The sequence below is a fragment of the Phasianus colchicus genome, chromosome 2, assembly GCF_987193195.1.
Source record: "Phasianus colchicus chromosome 2, bPhaCol1.hap1.1, whole genome shotgun sequence".
Lineage (NCBI taxonomy): Eukaryota > Metazoa > Chordata > Aves > Galliformes > Phasianidae > Phasianus > Phasianus colchicus.
This window is the reverse complement of record NC_143437.1, coordinates 97,266,999-97,283,987: the sequence shown is the minus strand read 5'-3', so window position 1 is coordinate 97,283,987 and position 16,989 is coordinate 97,266,999. Positions and strand designations below refer to the sequence as shown.

At 38.1% G+C, this 16,989-nt stretch overlaps 1 protein-coding gene across 9 annotated transcripts in view; it reads right to left on the bottom strand.

Moving 5' to 3' along the window:
• Positions 1–4,189: 4,189 nt before the first annotated feature.
• The window catches only part of LPIN1 (lipin 1), a 77,661-nt gene continuing 64,861 nt past the window's right edge, over positions 4,190–16,989 (bottom strand). For all 9 annotated transcript variants that reach the window (XM_090136378.1, XM_090136379.1, XM_090136384.1 and 6 more), the window contains 5 exons: positions 16,089–16,175; positions 13,387–13,539; positions 11,586–11,700; positions 8,550–8,653; positions 4,190–7,735 (listed from right to left, as the gene is read on the bottom strand). In XM_090136378.1, coding sequence (XP_089992504.1) covers positions 7,576–7,735; positions 8,550–8,653; positions 11,586–11,700; positions 13,387–13,539; positions 16,089–16,175 — 619 coding nt within the window. In that variant the 3' untranslated portion in view covers positions 4,190–7,575. The remainder of the gene's footprint in view (positions 7,736–8,549; positions 8,654–11,585; positions 11,701–13,386; positions 13,540–16,088; positions 16,176–16,989) is intronic.

Here is a 16,989-nt window from a genome sequence, read left to right as displayed (position 1 = left end):
CTGTCCCCGCGCTCCCCTACATGTGCTTTCTGACTCTTGCATGCACTGGATCCCTCCCTGAGTCTAGTTAACTCTACTAGTGCAGAATACCTCTGTCCCAGAAGTACAGCGTGGCAGTGGAGTGAAGAATTGGGAGGAACAAGAGAGAAGACACGGAAAGTGACTTTTTCCTTCGGGCCGTGACAAACCAGTAGATCAGATCATCAGCCCATGAAACCACAGCATTGTTTACAAGAATTCACTAGGCAAAAGAAAAGTAATTCCATACCAAAAGCACATGGAGAGGAGCAGCCCAGGGCAAGAGAAGAAATTGCAGAAAATGTGGGTGCGCACAACAGAACAGCTTCTTAAGTCACTCCATCCCAGTGCAACCCGGCACTGACACAAAGCCAACAAAAATCCCATCCCATATTACTTTGAGAAATAAGGAAATTTCTCACGTTATTTCCTTTCACACTGCAGCTGGATCAGAAATTAAGTCCACAGTACAGAGCATTGCATTTTTATCCAGATTCTTAAACGAAAGTGACTATGATAACTTTCAGCTCTCCCTGTTTCTTTCTTATCAGTACTTTCCCAATAAAGCTTTTTTTCAGTTTCTGAGAACTGCATTTTTTTCTTCCAGTCTTTGTCTTTGTTACCTTGAACTTGACAGCTGAGTTGGGTAACTGAAAGGTCACATTTTTAACATGACCTGTTGAATTCCTGCTTTCCCAATATGTTTATTTGCACTCGAGTACCTCTCCCTAAATGCTGTGTCTCTAAGAAGTCTACATTAGCAGAGCTTTTAGATCTTATGGGCGTTTTGGAGAACTCCAGAGATGGCCTCAGCTTCCGTATCACACTCTAATGTAAGCCCATGCAATATTAAAAAGAGGCAGAAGCAGTTCAGGGCCAGATAGTGCCTCTTCTTGGGATCAAACTACAAAAGAACTGAAGCTCTTTTCCAAGCCCACACACACACACACAAATCGCTCATGTCCAACCTAAACCCTCTGGAAGAGGAGGCCCCAATATCTTATTGCTACTATCCCTCCAGCTAGGATTTACATGGAGAACATAACAGTTTTGATGTTTGTATCCAGCAGGGAAACCCAGCACCACGTCCAGGTGGCTTTGGGAGCTCCCAAGGAGAAGAGCCCACAGCTTCTGGGCTCCGTCACCCACACAACACTCATTCAAGAAATGCCTAGACACAGGCAGAGGGTCAGAAAATGGCCACCACTTGACAGGACATTATTTGGATGCTCACCAAAGCATGCCAGTTGGGTGTGGTGGCAAGGAACAGTCCCTGCCCTTGTTGGGCAGCTGTTTACTTGCACAGGCATGTGCACTAAGCATGAAATATAAATAGTTATATCTACTAATGGGGAATGGAAACTGTCCTGGTCATTGGTTTTGATGTATTTATGGCTGCTTTTAACGTAAATCTACATTTTCAGAGCTAACGGTCCAAGCTTGCAGATAATTCTCTTCTTCCTCTACCCTATTCTCTACAAAAGTCAGAAGTCAGAAGCAAATAGATCCACTTCTCTTGTCTTCTAGTGTCCAAAACGAATTGGTGGGTGCAAGTGTGTAACACTCACTGTTCACACCAAATTGCAGCTATAGCTGCACGTGTCTGAACACCCATCCAGAGGCTCATGGAGCTACTCCTATGTCAGCAAGATCAGAGAACGGCTTCCACTGTTTAGTTCTTGGATATTTACTGGTTATAAATCAAAGAACCAACACCTATTGAGAAATCTGTGAAAGCATCTTTTTGGTCTGCATTAACAGCACTGTTCTGAGATAAAGCTATTATTTGAAAACATGACCTATTTTCATTTTGCATCAGTCTTTTTAACTGTTCTGAAAAGGAGAATGTTTATACAAATTTGCAAAGAAATGTGAACTTTCCTGCTATATTTACATTTCTTTGTTCCAAAATGTATTCCTCTTGTTGAGATTCCAGCAGACAAGGAAAGCAGACACAGCGGTTACTCTCCAATGTGAAACTTAAAACCACAATCTCCCGCTCAGAAAACACAGAATGAGTCACAGGAAGGGGCCACTTGCTTGCAAAACTCATTAAAAGCAAGGCAAGGCAAAATGGATTTCCTGTATCAATAAATAGATTGCTGGCAGTCAGCAGAACACCTGACAATGCTAGAGGGTAAAAACCAGTCCAAGAGTAGCCATTAGAAAATGGATCAATTCTTTAGCTTGAAAACTGTATCTCCCCAGTACCAGTTGGATTTCTTGGCATCAGTTGACTCAGTCCAGCAAAGCGCTTCAGAATATGCATAAGTTTGAGTGAGGGTTGCTGAGTGTATGCTTAAATAGACTGTGGTTATTTTCCAAAGTAATTTTACTGTAAGGGTGCACGTGTGGTACTGCAGAGCTATAGATGCTACAGAGCATATAGATGCTTTGTTTCTTGATTTTACGAAGAAGGAAAAAACATAAAGAAGCTCTAATCCTATCTAAAGTTAAAGTATAGCTGTAGTTGCAACTTCATTTTGCTGTTAGCACAGTAGCACTTGGACACTTCAGCAGGGATTTCTTTTTGGTGAATCTGATTCTCTCCTGCTGGGCAAATGAAGACAAAAGGGCCTGATCTCCTACTCTGCTCAATGCACAATCATGGGATTTGCATCAAAACTGCTTAGGATGCATCTCAACACCTGGCTCAGTACAACCAAGATTCAACACTGGCATGGAAATAAGCTGCTTTTAGCCACTTACTTGGCTTTTGTTCCTTTCCTCTAGTTCCTCCTGGAAGAAAATTTATTTCGCCTTTTGCTTTTGTTTTTCTCCATTACATCCCAATGGCTGAGAAGGTCTTGATGAGGATCTCTCTCCAACAGAATCTCTCTGTATCACTGCTGAGTTTTCTTTAGAGCCAACTTTGTGTCTCTTATTTGCAACTAACCTCCTCCATGCATCACTCAGTCACAGTAGCGGAATAAAGAGACATCAGGCACAATAATAAGGACTATCATAGGGTTACAGCACTGTGAGTATAGGCCCTTCAGCAGCATTTATACAATAAAAATAAATCAGTAACAATTAATACAACCAGGTTTAACCTTTCTGCATATTCAGAAATTAGTTGAAAGCTGCATTTTTAGGCTCCTGGCATCAGTAGTCTTCTGCCGCTTGCAATAATCTATTCTGATGTACTTGGTGGTATCTGCAACACAAATTAAGACACTTATTTAAAAAGAAACCAATTAACATAGCATTCTGTCTGGGAATATTCCCTACCTTCCATGGCATCACAAAATAATGGTCTTTGCTCCTCAGGAGATTTGCTCCCCCGACTTTTCTACCTCTAGTGTTAATTAGATATTGCAGGAGCAATGAATATGTCCTTATAAAGTTTGGTTTGCTGAGACAAAAGCATAATTCCTCTGACTTTTAATTAAAAAAGCACCTTCATTTCAAAGCCTGTCTCCAGAGCTCTAGTGTAAATGTTTATTCAAGCTGGAGACATACAGAAAAGAGAGAAGACTGAAGAAGCAATGAGTGCAGGCTGCCCAAATACGGCTGCTTTTCTATTTTTAACACGGAACTTTAGCTGCTACAGAGCCTTATCAACCCCAAACATCTTTGTTTTCATATCAACACCAGCCTGACACTAAGGCTGTACTTAGCTTGCTCAGCAAACCCAGCAGAGGGAGCAAAAAGCAGCTTTGCGTTCTCACACACTGAGGAAATGGTTCATCTCCAACACAACGACCAATGACAAAAAGAAAGGGAGGGAGGGGAAGAGGGAGGCTATCAAGTCATTACTATTAATCACAATGATCCCATTCAATCAGACTGTTGGTCTTCCAGATCATGCTAAGAATTAGACAAAAAGACAGATGAAGAAAAATCTGAGGTGGGGTAAGATTCCTGACCGCCCTGTTCACTCCAGCTCCTGTCTTGTTTACTCTCGGCTCCCAGGTGCATTCTCAGATCCCAGAACAGTGAGAGCCCAGAACCAGGCCTTGTCTTTCTCAGACTCTTTCCAGTTGAAAAAGCTCTGGATCAAACGCTGTAACAGCAAAAATTTTGTAAGTGCCAGAAGTTTCACTGGACAGCCCCAGTATGAGACAGGCAGCTGAGAGCAGATATACAAACCCTGTGCTTCATAGTTTCAGCAGGTCTGCAAAAGCACTCCTGCAACATCAAAGCATACAGAAAAAGAAAAACAGTAGTCAAAATTTTTGTATTTGCGTTTATTACAATATATAGTTCTATCATTGTTGCATTCAGCAGATCAAAATGAGGTGTTAAAACGATTTTCATCATTGCAGTAGCACATACATATACAGAGTAAATACTGTATATAAATAGGCTGTGACATAATAACCCATATCTACAAATAAAAATACCCAGTACCCTCTTCCTCTCACCCTATATTACAGCAGTAACATTTTATCTTACACACAACTAATGCACCAAGCGTGGTATTCTGTCACTCAAATGACACAGCTGGAGCAGTACAGTCATCAGCTCCATGAAAAATAAACATCAGTCACTTCTCACTGCTGCACGTTCTAGTTTATGTGTATTGTATAAATAGAACATGCAGCGATTTCATGTGCCTGCTTATTTATGTTCACCAGATATTCTTTCTGTAACAGAAACCAGCATTACACTGAAAGTTGATTTTTTTCTTTCACAGAAAGAGTAGGAATTTGTTAAACCATCCTTTTTTTTTTTTCTTCTGTATGAATTAACAAAGCAGTTCAAATATTATGCATGAAATTGCTCAGCTACCAAACCAAGATATCTTATTCTCTCTTCAAAAGTTTGACAATGTTTCTAACAGGCCAAAACTTGGATTTTCTTAACTATCTTTTGAGTCAGCAATTTTGATAAGCACAACTTATAATATAAACACATTTGTTTTGCTCTCCAGCTATATTTAAACTTTCAGATACAAAGGGGGATATACCCTATGTCATACATAAGGCGTTAACATCACAGAACCATAGAAATGTTGGTCAGAAGGGACCCCTGGAGGTCATGTAGTCCAACTTCATGCCTGCAGCAGATGTTTGGCAATACGAGATCAAGTCAGACCCAGCCCTCTTAACCAAGTCCAGAAAAACTCCAGGTGGGGATTTCACAGCATCTCAGGCCTACCTGTACCAGTGTGGCTCTATGCCTAAGAAAGTGACTGAATTAAAACGACTCCTTGTTCACACTACCATTTGGGTTGAAATACACTCCAATGCAATAAAAAATAGGGACTGTTATCTGGGATCGTTTATGTCATAAATAAAAACCACACAAGCTTCAGTTGCAGATATCTCTCTGGGAATTTTTCTTATGGTGGAAGTTGCTTTGTGCAAATATAAGAATAAAAAATTAACAGCTTCTTACTGAAGAGAAGGATTGGGTTGGTTTAATTTTGCATCACAAATGGATTGAAACAGACTTTTGCCAAAACTGAATTAAATAGGAATCAGTGTATTCATCCATTAATTCAATCATTAGTGACAACTATAAACAGAACTTGAAAGAAAGTGTGGCTATATTTAGAGATGCAACCATTTCAGTTGGGTAACCTGAGATCCTCACTGATTGTCTTAAAGGCTTGAGAAATGTGATACAGGTTTTCTGACAGTCAATTTACATTTTCATTAAATTCGCAAGGAGAGCATAATCAGTCTGGGTTATTGAACACACGTTTCTTCCTCTTTGTGTTTGTCTATTAATTCCAGTATCTTCAAAGTGGATGTGCTCTGAACCAGCAACGTTCACGTAAAAAGGAAGACGGAGGGCTCACCACTGCAGCTGTGCACACTGCAGCTGTGCAAAGGGCTGCGCTTAGTAATTACTATTGAAGGCACAGGAAAATTGTAAATTGGCCCCCTGACATCTCAGATAAAGTCTGCAGCACTAAAAGTTAGAAAGCCCCATTTATAGAATTACCATCCTAACTATGTTGTTATCACTCTTTTGACATGCAAAAGCAGAATTTGTTGAAAGAGAACAAATGTGATACAGAACAGCTGTTCCCAAACCTTTGGGTGCTAACTAACCACAAACACATCTTAAAATTTCTCCTGGACCATTCGGCCTAAACTCTTAATTGAAAACACTGCAAAACAGCTGCAAAACGTGCACCACAGCCTCACAGATCACAAGCCGGCAGAGACCACAGCCTGCAAACCACTGTTTCAGCCATACTGAAATCCTACATACACAGAATCCTATTATATCATTTTTAGTGTTTCAGAGAACAATTAGATTTTTAAATGTACTTTAAAAGAGGAAAAAAACATCACTTTCTTAGCTACAAGTTCAATTTAAGAAGTATTTGGCATATGGTCATTTGATGCATACATTTTAAAGCAAAGTCCCACACTGTATAAAGGCAGATCATTTGGAAAACACTATCAACTGATCTGCAGTATTGCTTCTATCACACATAGTTAAATCTTAAGGCAGTTAAGAGCAAATAGCAAAAACAGTACATACAGATTGTGTCTGAACAAATAAGTGGAAAAAAAGATGGAAGAGGAGATTTCAATCTCTTGGAACAAAGTAAATGGCACTAAAAGTATCCATTCTTTATGATACAAAAACCAACAACCACCCATACAGTAAAAACCTGAGATGCATCACTCACCGGTATGAAAGTTCACATTTTAACCAAAAATAATGTTTCAAATACAACTATTCCATTTTGACAAAATCCTCAATTCTCTTGGCTCAGCAACGTCTTTAAACTCAGCACATGTGCTGAACAAGATGTCTTTACTGAGGAAAAAACAAAATCACTGAAGCCGAACCACAGACTTCAGTAAGATGGGCACTACATACAGCAGCCTGCATCCTACACCGTCACACTCATCTTAATCCAAATAGCTTTTCCTGAAGTGCAGTACTTCTCAGTAAGAAGACTAGCAGGATCAGGTCATCTTATTTATTTTTACTTCCCATTTATATTGCACATGATTTATTTCCACACAGAAAAGCATTATCAGACCAACATAGTAGGATGGAATAAATGAACACAGCTCCACTGGCACTGATGGCTACACCAGTTTACAACAGCTGAGGACCTAGTTCAGTAATTATTTCAGGTTCCTCTGGAAGCCGTCTGGTCCAATCCCCCTGCTCAATCATTTGCTCTTTCAGAGGGTGGAATCTGGCATACGGACTGCAACATGTATCACAAAATGATGTCGGGACTGGCAAGTACCTTCAACTCCCTAACTCACAGTGGTGTCTGATGAGATGAAAGACAACTTCAGTGATACACAAAGGATACAGAACCACTTAATGATCTTATGACAGATCTAACTGCAACTCTATCATCACTGCACTTTTATTTAAGTAATGAAACTGCTTGGCATGATTTGAGTTGCTGAGTGAAGAGTGAGGAATGTAACTCCCATTCCTGGTACGGCTCACTCTTGTCATCTGGAAATGTGACTAAGTATGAAGAAGCATTTCTAAGTTTGCTTACTGCAAATGAATACAACATCACAGATTCCAGCTGAACTGTCAACAGTAAAAGCCAAATGATGTTCTTGCAACGTGAGCTAGCGCTTTCTTTGCTCTGAGGCTGACAGTTTGGAGATGCAGTTAAGATGAGTCTGGATGTACATCCTGAGTTTCAAAAGGTGGCAGAGGTTCCCTCCAGTAGGTAAACTGACTGTAGGTATCAGAACAAGGGAAATCTGAAGAATGGCTTCTTTTCAGCAAAGGGAAAATATGGTCTACCACTTCACAAAGTCTGACATAGCTGAAAAACAATTAAATAAATAAATGCAATACCAAACCATTTCAGATCATAGTAGTTCCATTTATTTAAGTCCCCAGTCAAGACGCAGCTATATCTATATGAACAGATTATATTCCTTAAATGAGTAAAATTGAGTTTAATTTGGTATCTAGCTTCCAGACAGGATTCACAGTTCAGATACAGAACCCCCCTTTGCTTAGAATGAATACTTTTCTAGAAAGAAAGAGGTGCCATTTTCAGCCCAGATCACCTCTCAAGATATTCAGGACCCACATTTTGTTTCTTCATTGCTATCCAGCTTGGCTCAAACAGCACCCTACTCAACTGGTCATTCACATATATGCTCACTTTGGTTCCCCATCCATTAAGTGCAGTCTCAACTTTACACAAGGCCTTTTCTTTTCACTGAGATGTCTAAGCATCTTAATTAAAGGAAGCCTTCAGCATTTCCTTCACTTTTTTTCCTAGCTCTTCTACATGGAAGTCCCAGAAAAAGGAAATTTTGACAAGGTCACAAAAAGGCAGATGGCTTCACAAAACTGGTTCATGTATTTCCTATGCAGATTAAGTTGTATGCTTGTTATTCTTTTTCATGATTAGACTAGATAGAATATGTTACACTAAATATGAAACAATTTCTGTATCAGTTTAACCAAAAAAAGAGTGGAAAGTCTGTATTTTACTTAATATTTTGTTTGGCACATCCTAAATATTTTTTCATTACTAAAATTAAATCCATCTTTGGGCAAGTTGAGTCATAGGTTATAAAAGGAAATTAATTTAGTCTATAAAGTGTAGGGATAAGATTACTTACGATGAGATGTTTGTCTTTGCGTGTTCTTGTATAAGTTCTCCTTTGGGGTTGACTGTAAATATTCGGTTTAAAGAAACACCCACTTGTTTGTATGAATAAACATCCTAAATAGAAGGCAAAATTAAAAAAAGATTATGATTCTGTCTCTGTATAGTAAAGTTCATTCTGAAATATATTACATAGAGTATATCTGCATAGTATTGTTACTGTATCTACCCACTGTGGATCTGAAATTCTCTAAAAGTTTGCAAACTTGAACTCAGAGTAATGAAAGGCTCACAAAACAGACAATTTGCAGTAAAGTATGGAGTTTGCCACTTTAATTTAAACTATTGATCAAATGTTGTTTTGTTTCTCAGTTAATTCCCTTGACACAAAAATAACATTCAATAAAAACCTAATGTTATTTGGAGGTAAAAAAAAAATATTTGCACTTCCATTTTTCTTTCAGAGAATATTTCATTCCCCGAGTGTGTTGTACTGAATATCTTGCAACAATGCTAAAACATAACTGATATAAAATAGTGATTAGTTTGTAAGGACAAGGTCACAAAAGAAAGTTATAACAAGTGTTTATATTTAAACCCCTGGAAACATCTCCCAGTTCTTGAGTTTGGTGCAATATCCATAAATTGACTCTGTATCAGAGAAAGGGAAAGCAAGGTATAAACACTATAACTGCAGTTCTGATCCCCAGGAGGTAATACAGATACAACTGTGGGAATCAATTAAACTGGGAGAGGGAGATTTAGACTAGATATTGGGAAGAAATTCTTTACTATGAGGGTGGTGAGGCACTGGAGAAGATGCGGATGCCCCCTCCCTGGAAGTATTCAAGGCCAGGCTGGATGGGGCTTTTAGCAACCTGGTCTGGTGGGAGGTGTCCCTGCCTATAGCAGGGGGTTGGAACTAGGTGATCATAAAGGTCCCTTCCAAGCCAAACCATTTTATGATTCTATGCTATGGAGTGCAATTAGAAGTAAGAGTTAAGAATATCTTCTAAGACATTCAAATTGTTACAGCAAGCATGAAAAAGTTCTGATCTAAAAACAAGTGAACAAACAAACAAAAAAAAAAAAACAAAAACCACTGACAAAATTAAGATTAAAAAAGATCAGGCCAAGCTGCCATGTAAGACACTGGATATAGTTTTAAAGTTCAGGTGGTGAAAGATTGGAAGTTTAATGAAGATATGCAAACAATTTTAATTTCTATAACATACAGTATGCTATGTGCACCTGTAATGCTTCTAAGTACTGAAATTTCACTGAGTTTATTTGGGGAAGAGAACAAAAAAGTAGCACAGGAAAATTGAGAAAGTTATGATCCTGATGTTCACAAAGCAACTAGCATAACTGTATTTCACATCTGTAACAGCAATAAAAGGAGACATCAGTAATCACTTTAGAAACTCTAACTTTCTGCTTTACATGAAGTTGTTATTGATGCATGCATGAAAATAATGATTTTGTTTTACTCTGAGGTTCATCTATAATACAAAACCACAAAGTAGACAAAACATTAATTTTGAAATCATATGACTAAAGTTACCTTGATAGGAGAAACTAATCTGTGTTTGATGGAACAAACAGATATAGCACTGGTCAGTCAACAGGGACCCCTGTCCTATCCTCACTGATAATGCTTTTAAATTATGCAACTTGTTAGAAGATGAAGCTAAAAAAAAATTGTTACTGCTCATAAATACCAGCAACCCTAAGAAAAACGTGAGATAACTGTAGGAATTAATTCCAACAGAAAGGCATGCTGAATTCTCTCAAATGTAGCTACAGCATGCATGGCTTCAGTGCCAAAATATCTTGCCAGGCACTTTCATCCAAACATTTAGGCATCTAAAATGCTCAGTCTCTAAATGTTCTCATTCACACTGACTATGGCTGGTGTCCATATTTATGCTGGTAATTTCCCCAAGCTATCAATGTTTTAGCTAGTAGACGCATCTGAGGTCTTGCAGTGCTGAACAGCTAAGGCTGGAATCTATTCCATGCTCCTCCATTTTAATTAGAGCTTTTAGATCTTGTAAAGTCAGTGGAGAGCACCTGAATCACCCTCGAGAAGCATTCCATTTCTCTCCTGCAACTAAAGAAGGAAGGAACCAACTGGTTAGTTATACCAGGGATCCGGAAGGGTCAAGGACCATTCTCTCAAGGCCATGTTACAGGCTGTCCTATACTACACATTAGTTTCCACTGAAAATACTACTCACCAGTACACTGCTGGAGGAAGCAACAAATGCTCTGCAGGGCTCATGGGCACAAATATCAGTCCCACCTGCTTAACATAGGTGCCCGCTGACACTGTAAAAACTTAGAGTCCTATTTCCTGTGCCAAAACCATTTTTCAGATCATGATATCAGTATTAAAAAAAAGGATGATCACATGCCAAGGTGCCTCTGCCCCAGTTTTGCTTAGCTTATATGAAGTCTTGGCATCCTCCCTAGGGCTGCTGCCTTCTGTGGATACATGTAAACATCCTTTGGGCCAGGACAGGAGTAAGAAAAGCGTACAGCACAATTTTAGTCTTCAAATGGGTGAGAAACCTGACTTCCTCTCTCTGTGTCAAGAAGCACATTAGTTTCTCCACAAAGCAGAATGCTTGATCAAGTGGGACATCCAAATCCTTCTAAATGTTGTGGTTTGAAGTCTAAGTCCCACAGATACTCATATAAAAGGATTTGGTTTGTCCACAGGTAACTCACTGGTACTGTATCAGTTGCAGTGAAATGGTATCAGTATTTTCACAAATGCTCAAGAAGATTTATTTATTACATAGTTAGGGTTTAAATCAGTACTTAGCGTTATGCTAAGTTATATAGATATAATATAGTTGGTTTGCTGCTCTTCCACCTCTGCACTGTGATATCTTGGAGGAATAACTTTTTTTATTCTTTGTACAAGGCCTAATATAATATTCTCTAGTTCCATTTAAAGCTTTTCAGTTTTAATGCAACAGAATTGTGAAATAACAGCAACATTTCTGTTCTCTGCAATAAAATAATTTCAGCTATTACTCACAGCGGGTCTGTTTCCAAAAGCAGCATAAAAGGGTTCTGTGTTGGGATAAAATAAGTTTTTTATGTCTGTCAAACATTGAACTTTAAATTTTTCTGGCTTTTTCTCTATCACTTCCCTGAAATGATATAAAAGAAAGAAGTGAGGAAAGCACCACCTGAATAAGTACACATTGAAATACTGCATAAACCAGTTTAATATTATTCAGTCTTTTTTCCTCCCCCTTCCCCCCCTTCACTCAGGACTCCTGCAAAGCTTTTCCTCCAATAAATCTTCATTTGGAAGTCACAATGGCCACCAAGACAAAAATAGCATTCCTAAGCTTACATGATAGCCACAGTAAATAAATCCTCCAAAACAAGAGGACTTCTACTGAAGCTTAAGTAATAAAGATTAAGACTTATGAGACATAAATTAAGTAAACTGCATAGATTATATTAGCCACCACTATGTAAGGCTTTTTAATCACAATTTTTTTCAAAAAATTAAAGGATTGTAATTAACATATGTGCTAAAAGGACCTCAATCTGTTAAGGTGTTTCTACAGTCAGGGTCATCCATCACTGCTAACTAGCAGAAGTAATAAAGAATAAAGAAATCTTCCATTTCTTTTCAGTTGCTCCTTACAGAATACATTAATGAACAGAGGAGCTGCCTCATCTCTGGGTAATAGCCCTTTCATAACAGCTTCTCTTGGCAAGGATGCTGAACAGGTGGCGAAGTCTGGAGTTCCCACAACAGAGAAAGACACCAGTATGACACAGAAGTACTGAAGACGCTCAGAATCCTACATCATATATATATCCTACATCATCATATATGCCAAGGAAAATGCAAGTAGCACAGACACTGCATAGGAATATTACAGCCCTTTGGAAGAGCAGTTTCACATATAAATTCAAGTTTGAGCATGTGCAAAGGAGGAATCAAACCATCTTTCCCCCGTCCTCTGTTATTAGTGCCTTTAAAACCACAGTGAATAAATCCACGGGTAACAATTAAGTCATATCTTGCCCACAGACCAAAGAAATTAAGAGAGATAGATAGGTATTTTTTAGTCTAAAGATGATACCAAGAAGAGTATCACTTAAAATATATTTCTAGATATAAGGAACGTAAGATAACAGCATCTATCCTTTCACCAAGACTATTATTTAATCAGTCTAAGAAGAACACTGTGTACCTCCACGCTCTCTTATATTTAGAACATGACTGGTGAGACAGCCTGTAGCATGTCATTCAATCAGGAGAACATCTGAACAACTTTCCATTAAAAATTCTAATGAAATCCTGTCACAGCAGCGTTTTACAGCCTAAAATATTTTCAGTAATCACTTGACATACTTCGTTGAATTAGGGAAAGGGTACAGTATTCATATCTGTGCTGTTATGATTCATTTATTACACACCAACACCTACAAAGAACATCACTGCCCAGGTAGAAAAGCACAATACAGTCAGCAGTATAAAGAGTTCATTTTATTTTCACGCAAACTTCTTCATAGCCACCAAGAAATAAATATTTTCACACACACAAATTAAAAAAAAAAAAAAACAGGGAATACTTCTACCTAAACAGTGATTGCAGACATATGTTGAGGTGTGTTTAAGAGAGAAACTAAGCAATATGCTTATCTATTTGATTGTGGTCTTTTCTTCAGCATAATTTCTTTTTAATTCAACTTTGGACCACAATGTAAGTAAAACCATTACAAATTATTTCAATAGAACCCACTAAAATGCTGACAATTCAGCTTTCGCCAACCTCCAAATTTCTTTCTACACAAAAGTGATACTGCAGTACCTGTGCAAAGCTGAGAATAAGCTGCTTGGACTCAGCAACACTGGCCCCTGTGGCAGTACAGTTCCACGTTCATTGACCCAATGCAAGTATCCTCTGGTCATGTCTGCCATTCCAATAGCACGTGCTGAGCAATACAGAAATTTATATCCATTTCTGTAAACAGAAACAAAAGATAATGCTGTTAAAAACAAAGCAGGTGTTTTGGGTGCTAAGGGAAGATTTAGGTTGGATGTCAGGGGGAAGTTCTTTACAGAGAGAGTGGTGAGGTGCTGGAACAGCTGCACAGAGAGGTTGTGGATGCCCCATCCCTAGAGGTGTTCAAGGCCAGATTGGATGGGGCCCTGGGCAGCCTGGTCTAGTATTAAATGGGGAGGTTGGTGGACCTGCACATGGCAGGAAGGTTGGAGATTCATGATCCTTGAGGTCCCTTCCAACCCTGGCCATTCTGTGATTCTGTGATTTTGAAATAAATAATGTTGTGAGTTTGTTTTCATATGAATCAATCACAGTGGTTCAACAGCTATATTTAAAAGGAACAACATTTATGTCAGAATGCTGGACAATAAAAATCCGCTTGGTTCCATTACAGTTAATGATTTACACCTAAAAGGGGCTTATTTATCTCATCTTCCCATGACTTCACATGACTTTCTACTTACCCTTGCATACTAAAACCACAGACATTTGAATTAGCTAAAATAATATCTGCTAAGAGGAAGCACTTGGCGTAAAACAGACAATGACAGATTAACCTTCATTGTATTAACAATGTTATAGTCCTGCCTTCTGGGCCTCTGGGTGGGGAAAACTGATCTACGTGCAGCAGCAACATGCTCCTTTCAACTCTGAGCAAAGTAAAACCACAAAACATTGGACGAGAAGTAATCTTTGTATTGACACTGAAACAAAAGTTTCAGCACAAGTTACAGGTTCTGTCAGAACAGCATAGAGTCAAAAAGGCATTAGTTCAACTGAACAGCATTTCCTTCTGCAAGTCCTACAAGGGAATGTGAAATAAACAAATGCATATTCAGCACATGCATGGCCATTAAATATAGCTACTCAACATTTCTGTAGCATTCAGCTGTAACGTCTAGCTGCTACATAATTAACTCAGTAATTTTAAAAGTGACATGACTCAAATCTATTTTCCCATTTTTATGTTTTCGATCAGCAAAGCCCCAACAACTGACAGGCACAGAAATAACAACTGCAATTAAAAAAAAAATTAACATTTTCACCAAAGACAATGCAGAGGCTACACACAGGAACTAAACAGTGTTCCAGTATCCGAATTCACATGCTGTCCTGTTTTTTCTCTTATCTTGTATGTCTATACAAGAACTAGAGGATAGACCAGTGTCTCTGGCATAATTTAGATTCCACCAATCATGGTTTATAATTTATCATTTATGTAAAATAAAAAGCAATAAACAAGTCCTAACATAACCACAGTGCATAGAACAAGTCAGATTACCTAAAAGAACAGTTATGATGTGTTCCAGAGGCTCTTCAAACAGCTGTGGTAAACTCAATATACAAGGACAGCTGAATGTGATGCAAGAAAATACATTCTTTTTTCCTCAATGTCTGTTCAACATGAACAGACAACTAAAACTTGTTGATGCTAAAAATCTGGATGTATGAATATCAGAACATAACAGACACTTCATCTGATCCCATTCAGATATCAATTAACTTTTCTTCTAGCTTCTTTTATTCCCCTCAACTCCAACTGACAAAGCTCACTATCCTTCCAGAACAGTTCTCCTATTCACACTCACCAGAGGAAACACCTCAAGTTTTTCTAGTTCCTCAGGCCCTTTGCAACATGCATCTCAATAACTTTCAACACCGTTAAAATATTTTAATATTTGTAAATTTGCAATGAAATAATGGATTTATAGCAAATATTCATATAGGAAAAAATGAAATAAATCATATAACTATCAGTAACAAAGACCACCATCACTGTATATAAACACAGTGAGAATCTTACACGGTCCATTCCTATGCAAGATAGAGACTATGCTACAGAAATTTAATATTTAGACAGCTGGAGTCTACACTTGTTCTCCCAACTCCCTTTCTGCTTGCCAGAAACAGCTGAAATTCTCCTATACTGACTCATCTCAGGTATTTTAGATTTCATCCATACACAACAGATAAAGAAACTCATGTCTCTCTACTCACCACTTCAAAAGAAAAACAATTAAGCAATTAGTTTAGATTAGACACCTAACTTCTGGGCAAGTAGGCTTTGGCAAGAACTCCACCTGCAGTGACCACCCTCAGCAAAACAGTCCTTAGATGTTTTGCAATGTCTATCCTCAAGGATAGACAGGAAAGTCTCATATGGTAATGCTGTTGCAATTCCCAGGTTGTAAAAACTTCCACTTACTGAAGCTATACAACTCATTTAGATTACTACATTTTTTCTAAACTGAACTGTATCTGTTTGGGATGATTAGGAAAATAATTGCTACTCATTAATTGACAGGAGACTTCTGTTCCTGGTATCACAAAGCAGGTATTGGTCTGGCTATCAGACAGCAGACAGTTACACTGTGTAAGCAAAGAGATACTGATGAGATTTCTCTTAACCTGTAAGCATAACAGTCTATAACGATTTCAACATTTGTGTGCAAATGAATAAACACACACAAATCACAGACATACGAACAGATTTACTGAATACTCACTGGCTCACTTTATGGTACAACTTTGCAATCCCTTGATGTGTCCAATCTTTGCCAAGAGTAGGCAAAATATGACCTAAAGTATCTGACCTGAATAAAAGAAGAACAATGTAATTGAAATGAAGATCAAAACAAAAAAAAAAACTTACTGCTTTTAACTAATAACAGATGAGACTAATATAAGTCCCCCTAATTAAATTACCTAGCTGCACAAGAAAATTAGATTTTCTTCAAGGTACTGATTGCAATCAGAAGAGGGTGAGATTATTCCCTTTTCTTTCAAGACAGTCTTGACATGTCTATGCTGTTTTAATCAGCCTAGTGCCCCAAGACCTCATTTCTCAGATAAGCTAGTGAGCCATAAGTTAAAAAGGAAGTTACAGCATATAGACTACCAGTTAGACCTATAGAGTAGTACTGAGTATACTTTTTGAGGTTTACATTTTCTAAATAAACCAAATCTAACTATAAGGTAGGTGAGATTGTAAACCTCCAAGCATGCAGTAACGTTCTAACTTCTTCAAATAACCAAGCTGGCAGTTGGTCATATATAGTAATACTAGCTTTAACATATTTCCCACTCTACATAAAAGAAAATTATTTACAATACAATAATATTTAAAAGTACAAAGAACTGAGCACCTCACTAGATCAATCGTTATAAGGATACACAGCAAGAAATCCAACCACTCTAAGTATCTTGCATCTTATAGAGAAAAGATTTGGCAATGGATTAGGATTCACAATAATATTGTAAGGTAAAGGGATTCAATTACTGTCCAGACAAAGAAAAGAGTAGGTCTCATTTACTTTGCTGAAACTTAAGAAAATAAAGAAGGCAGAGGAATTAATTCACGTTGGCAACCAAAAAAACAGTTTGCCCTTCAACTAATTAATTGTAATG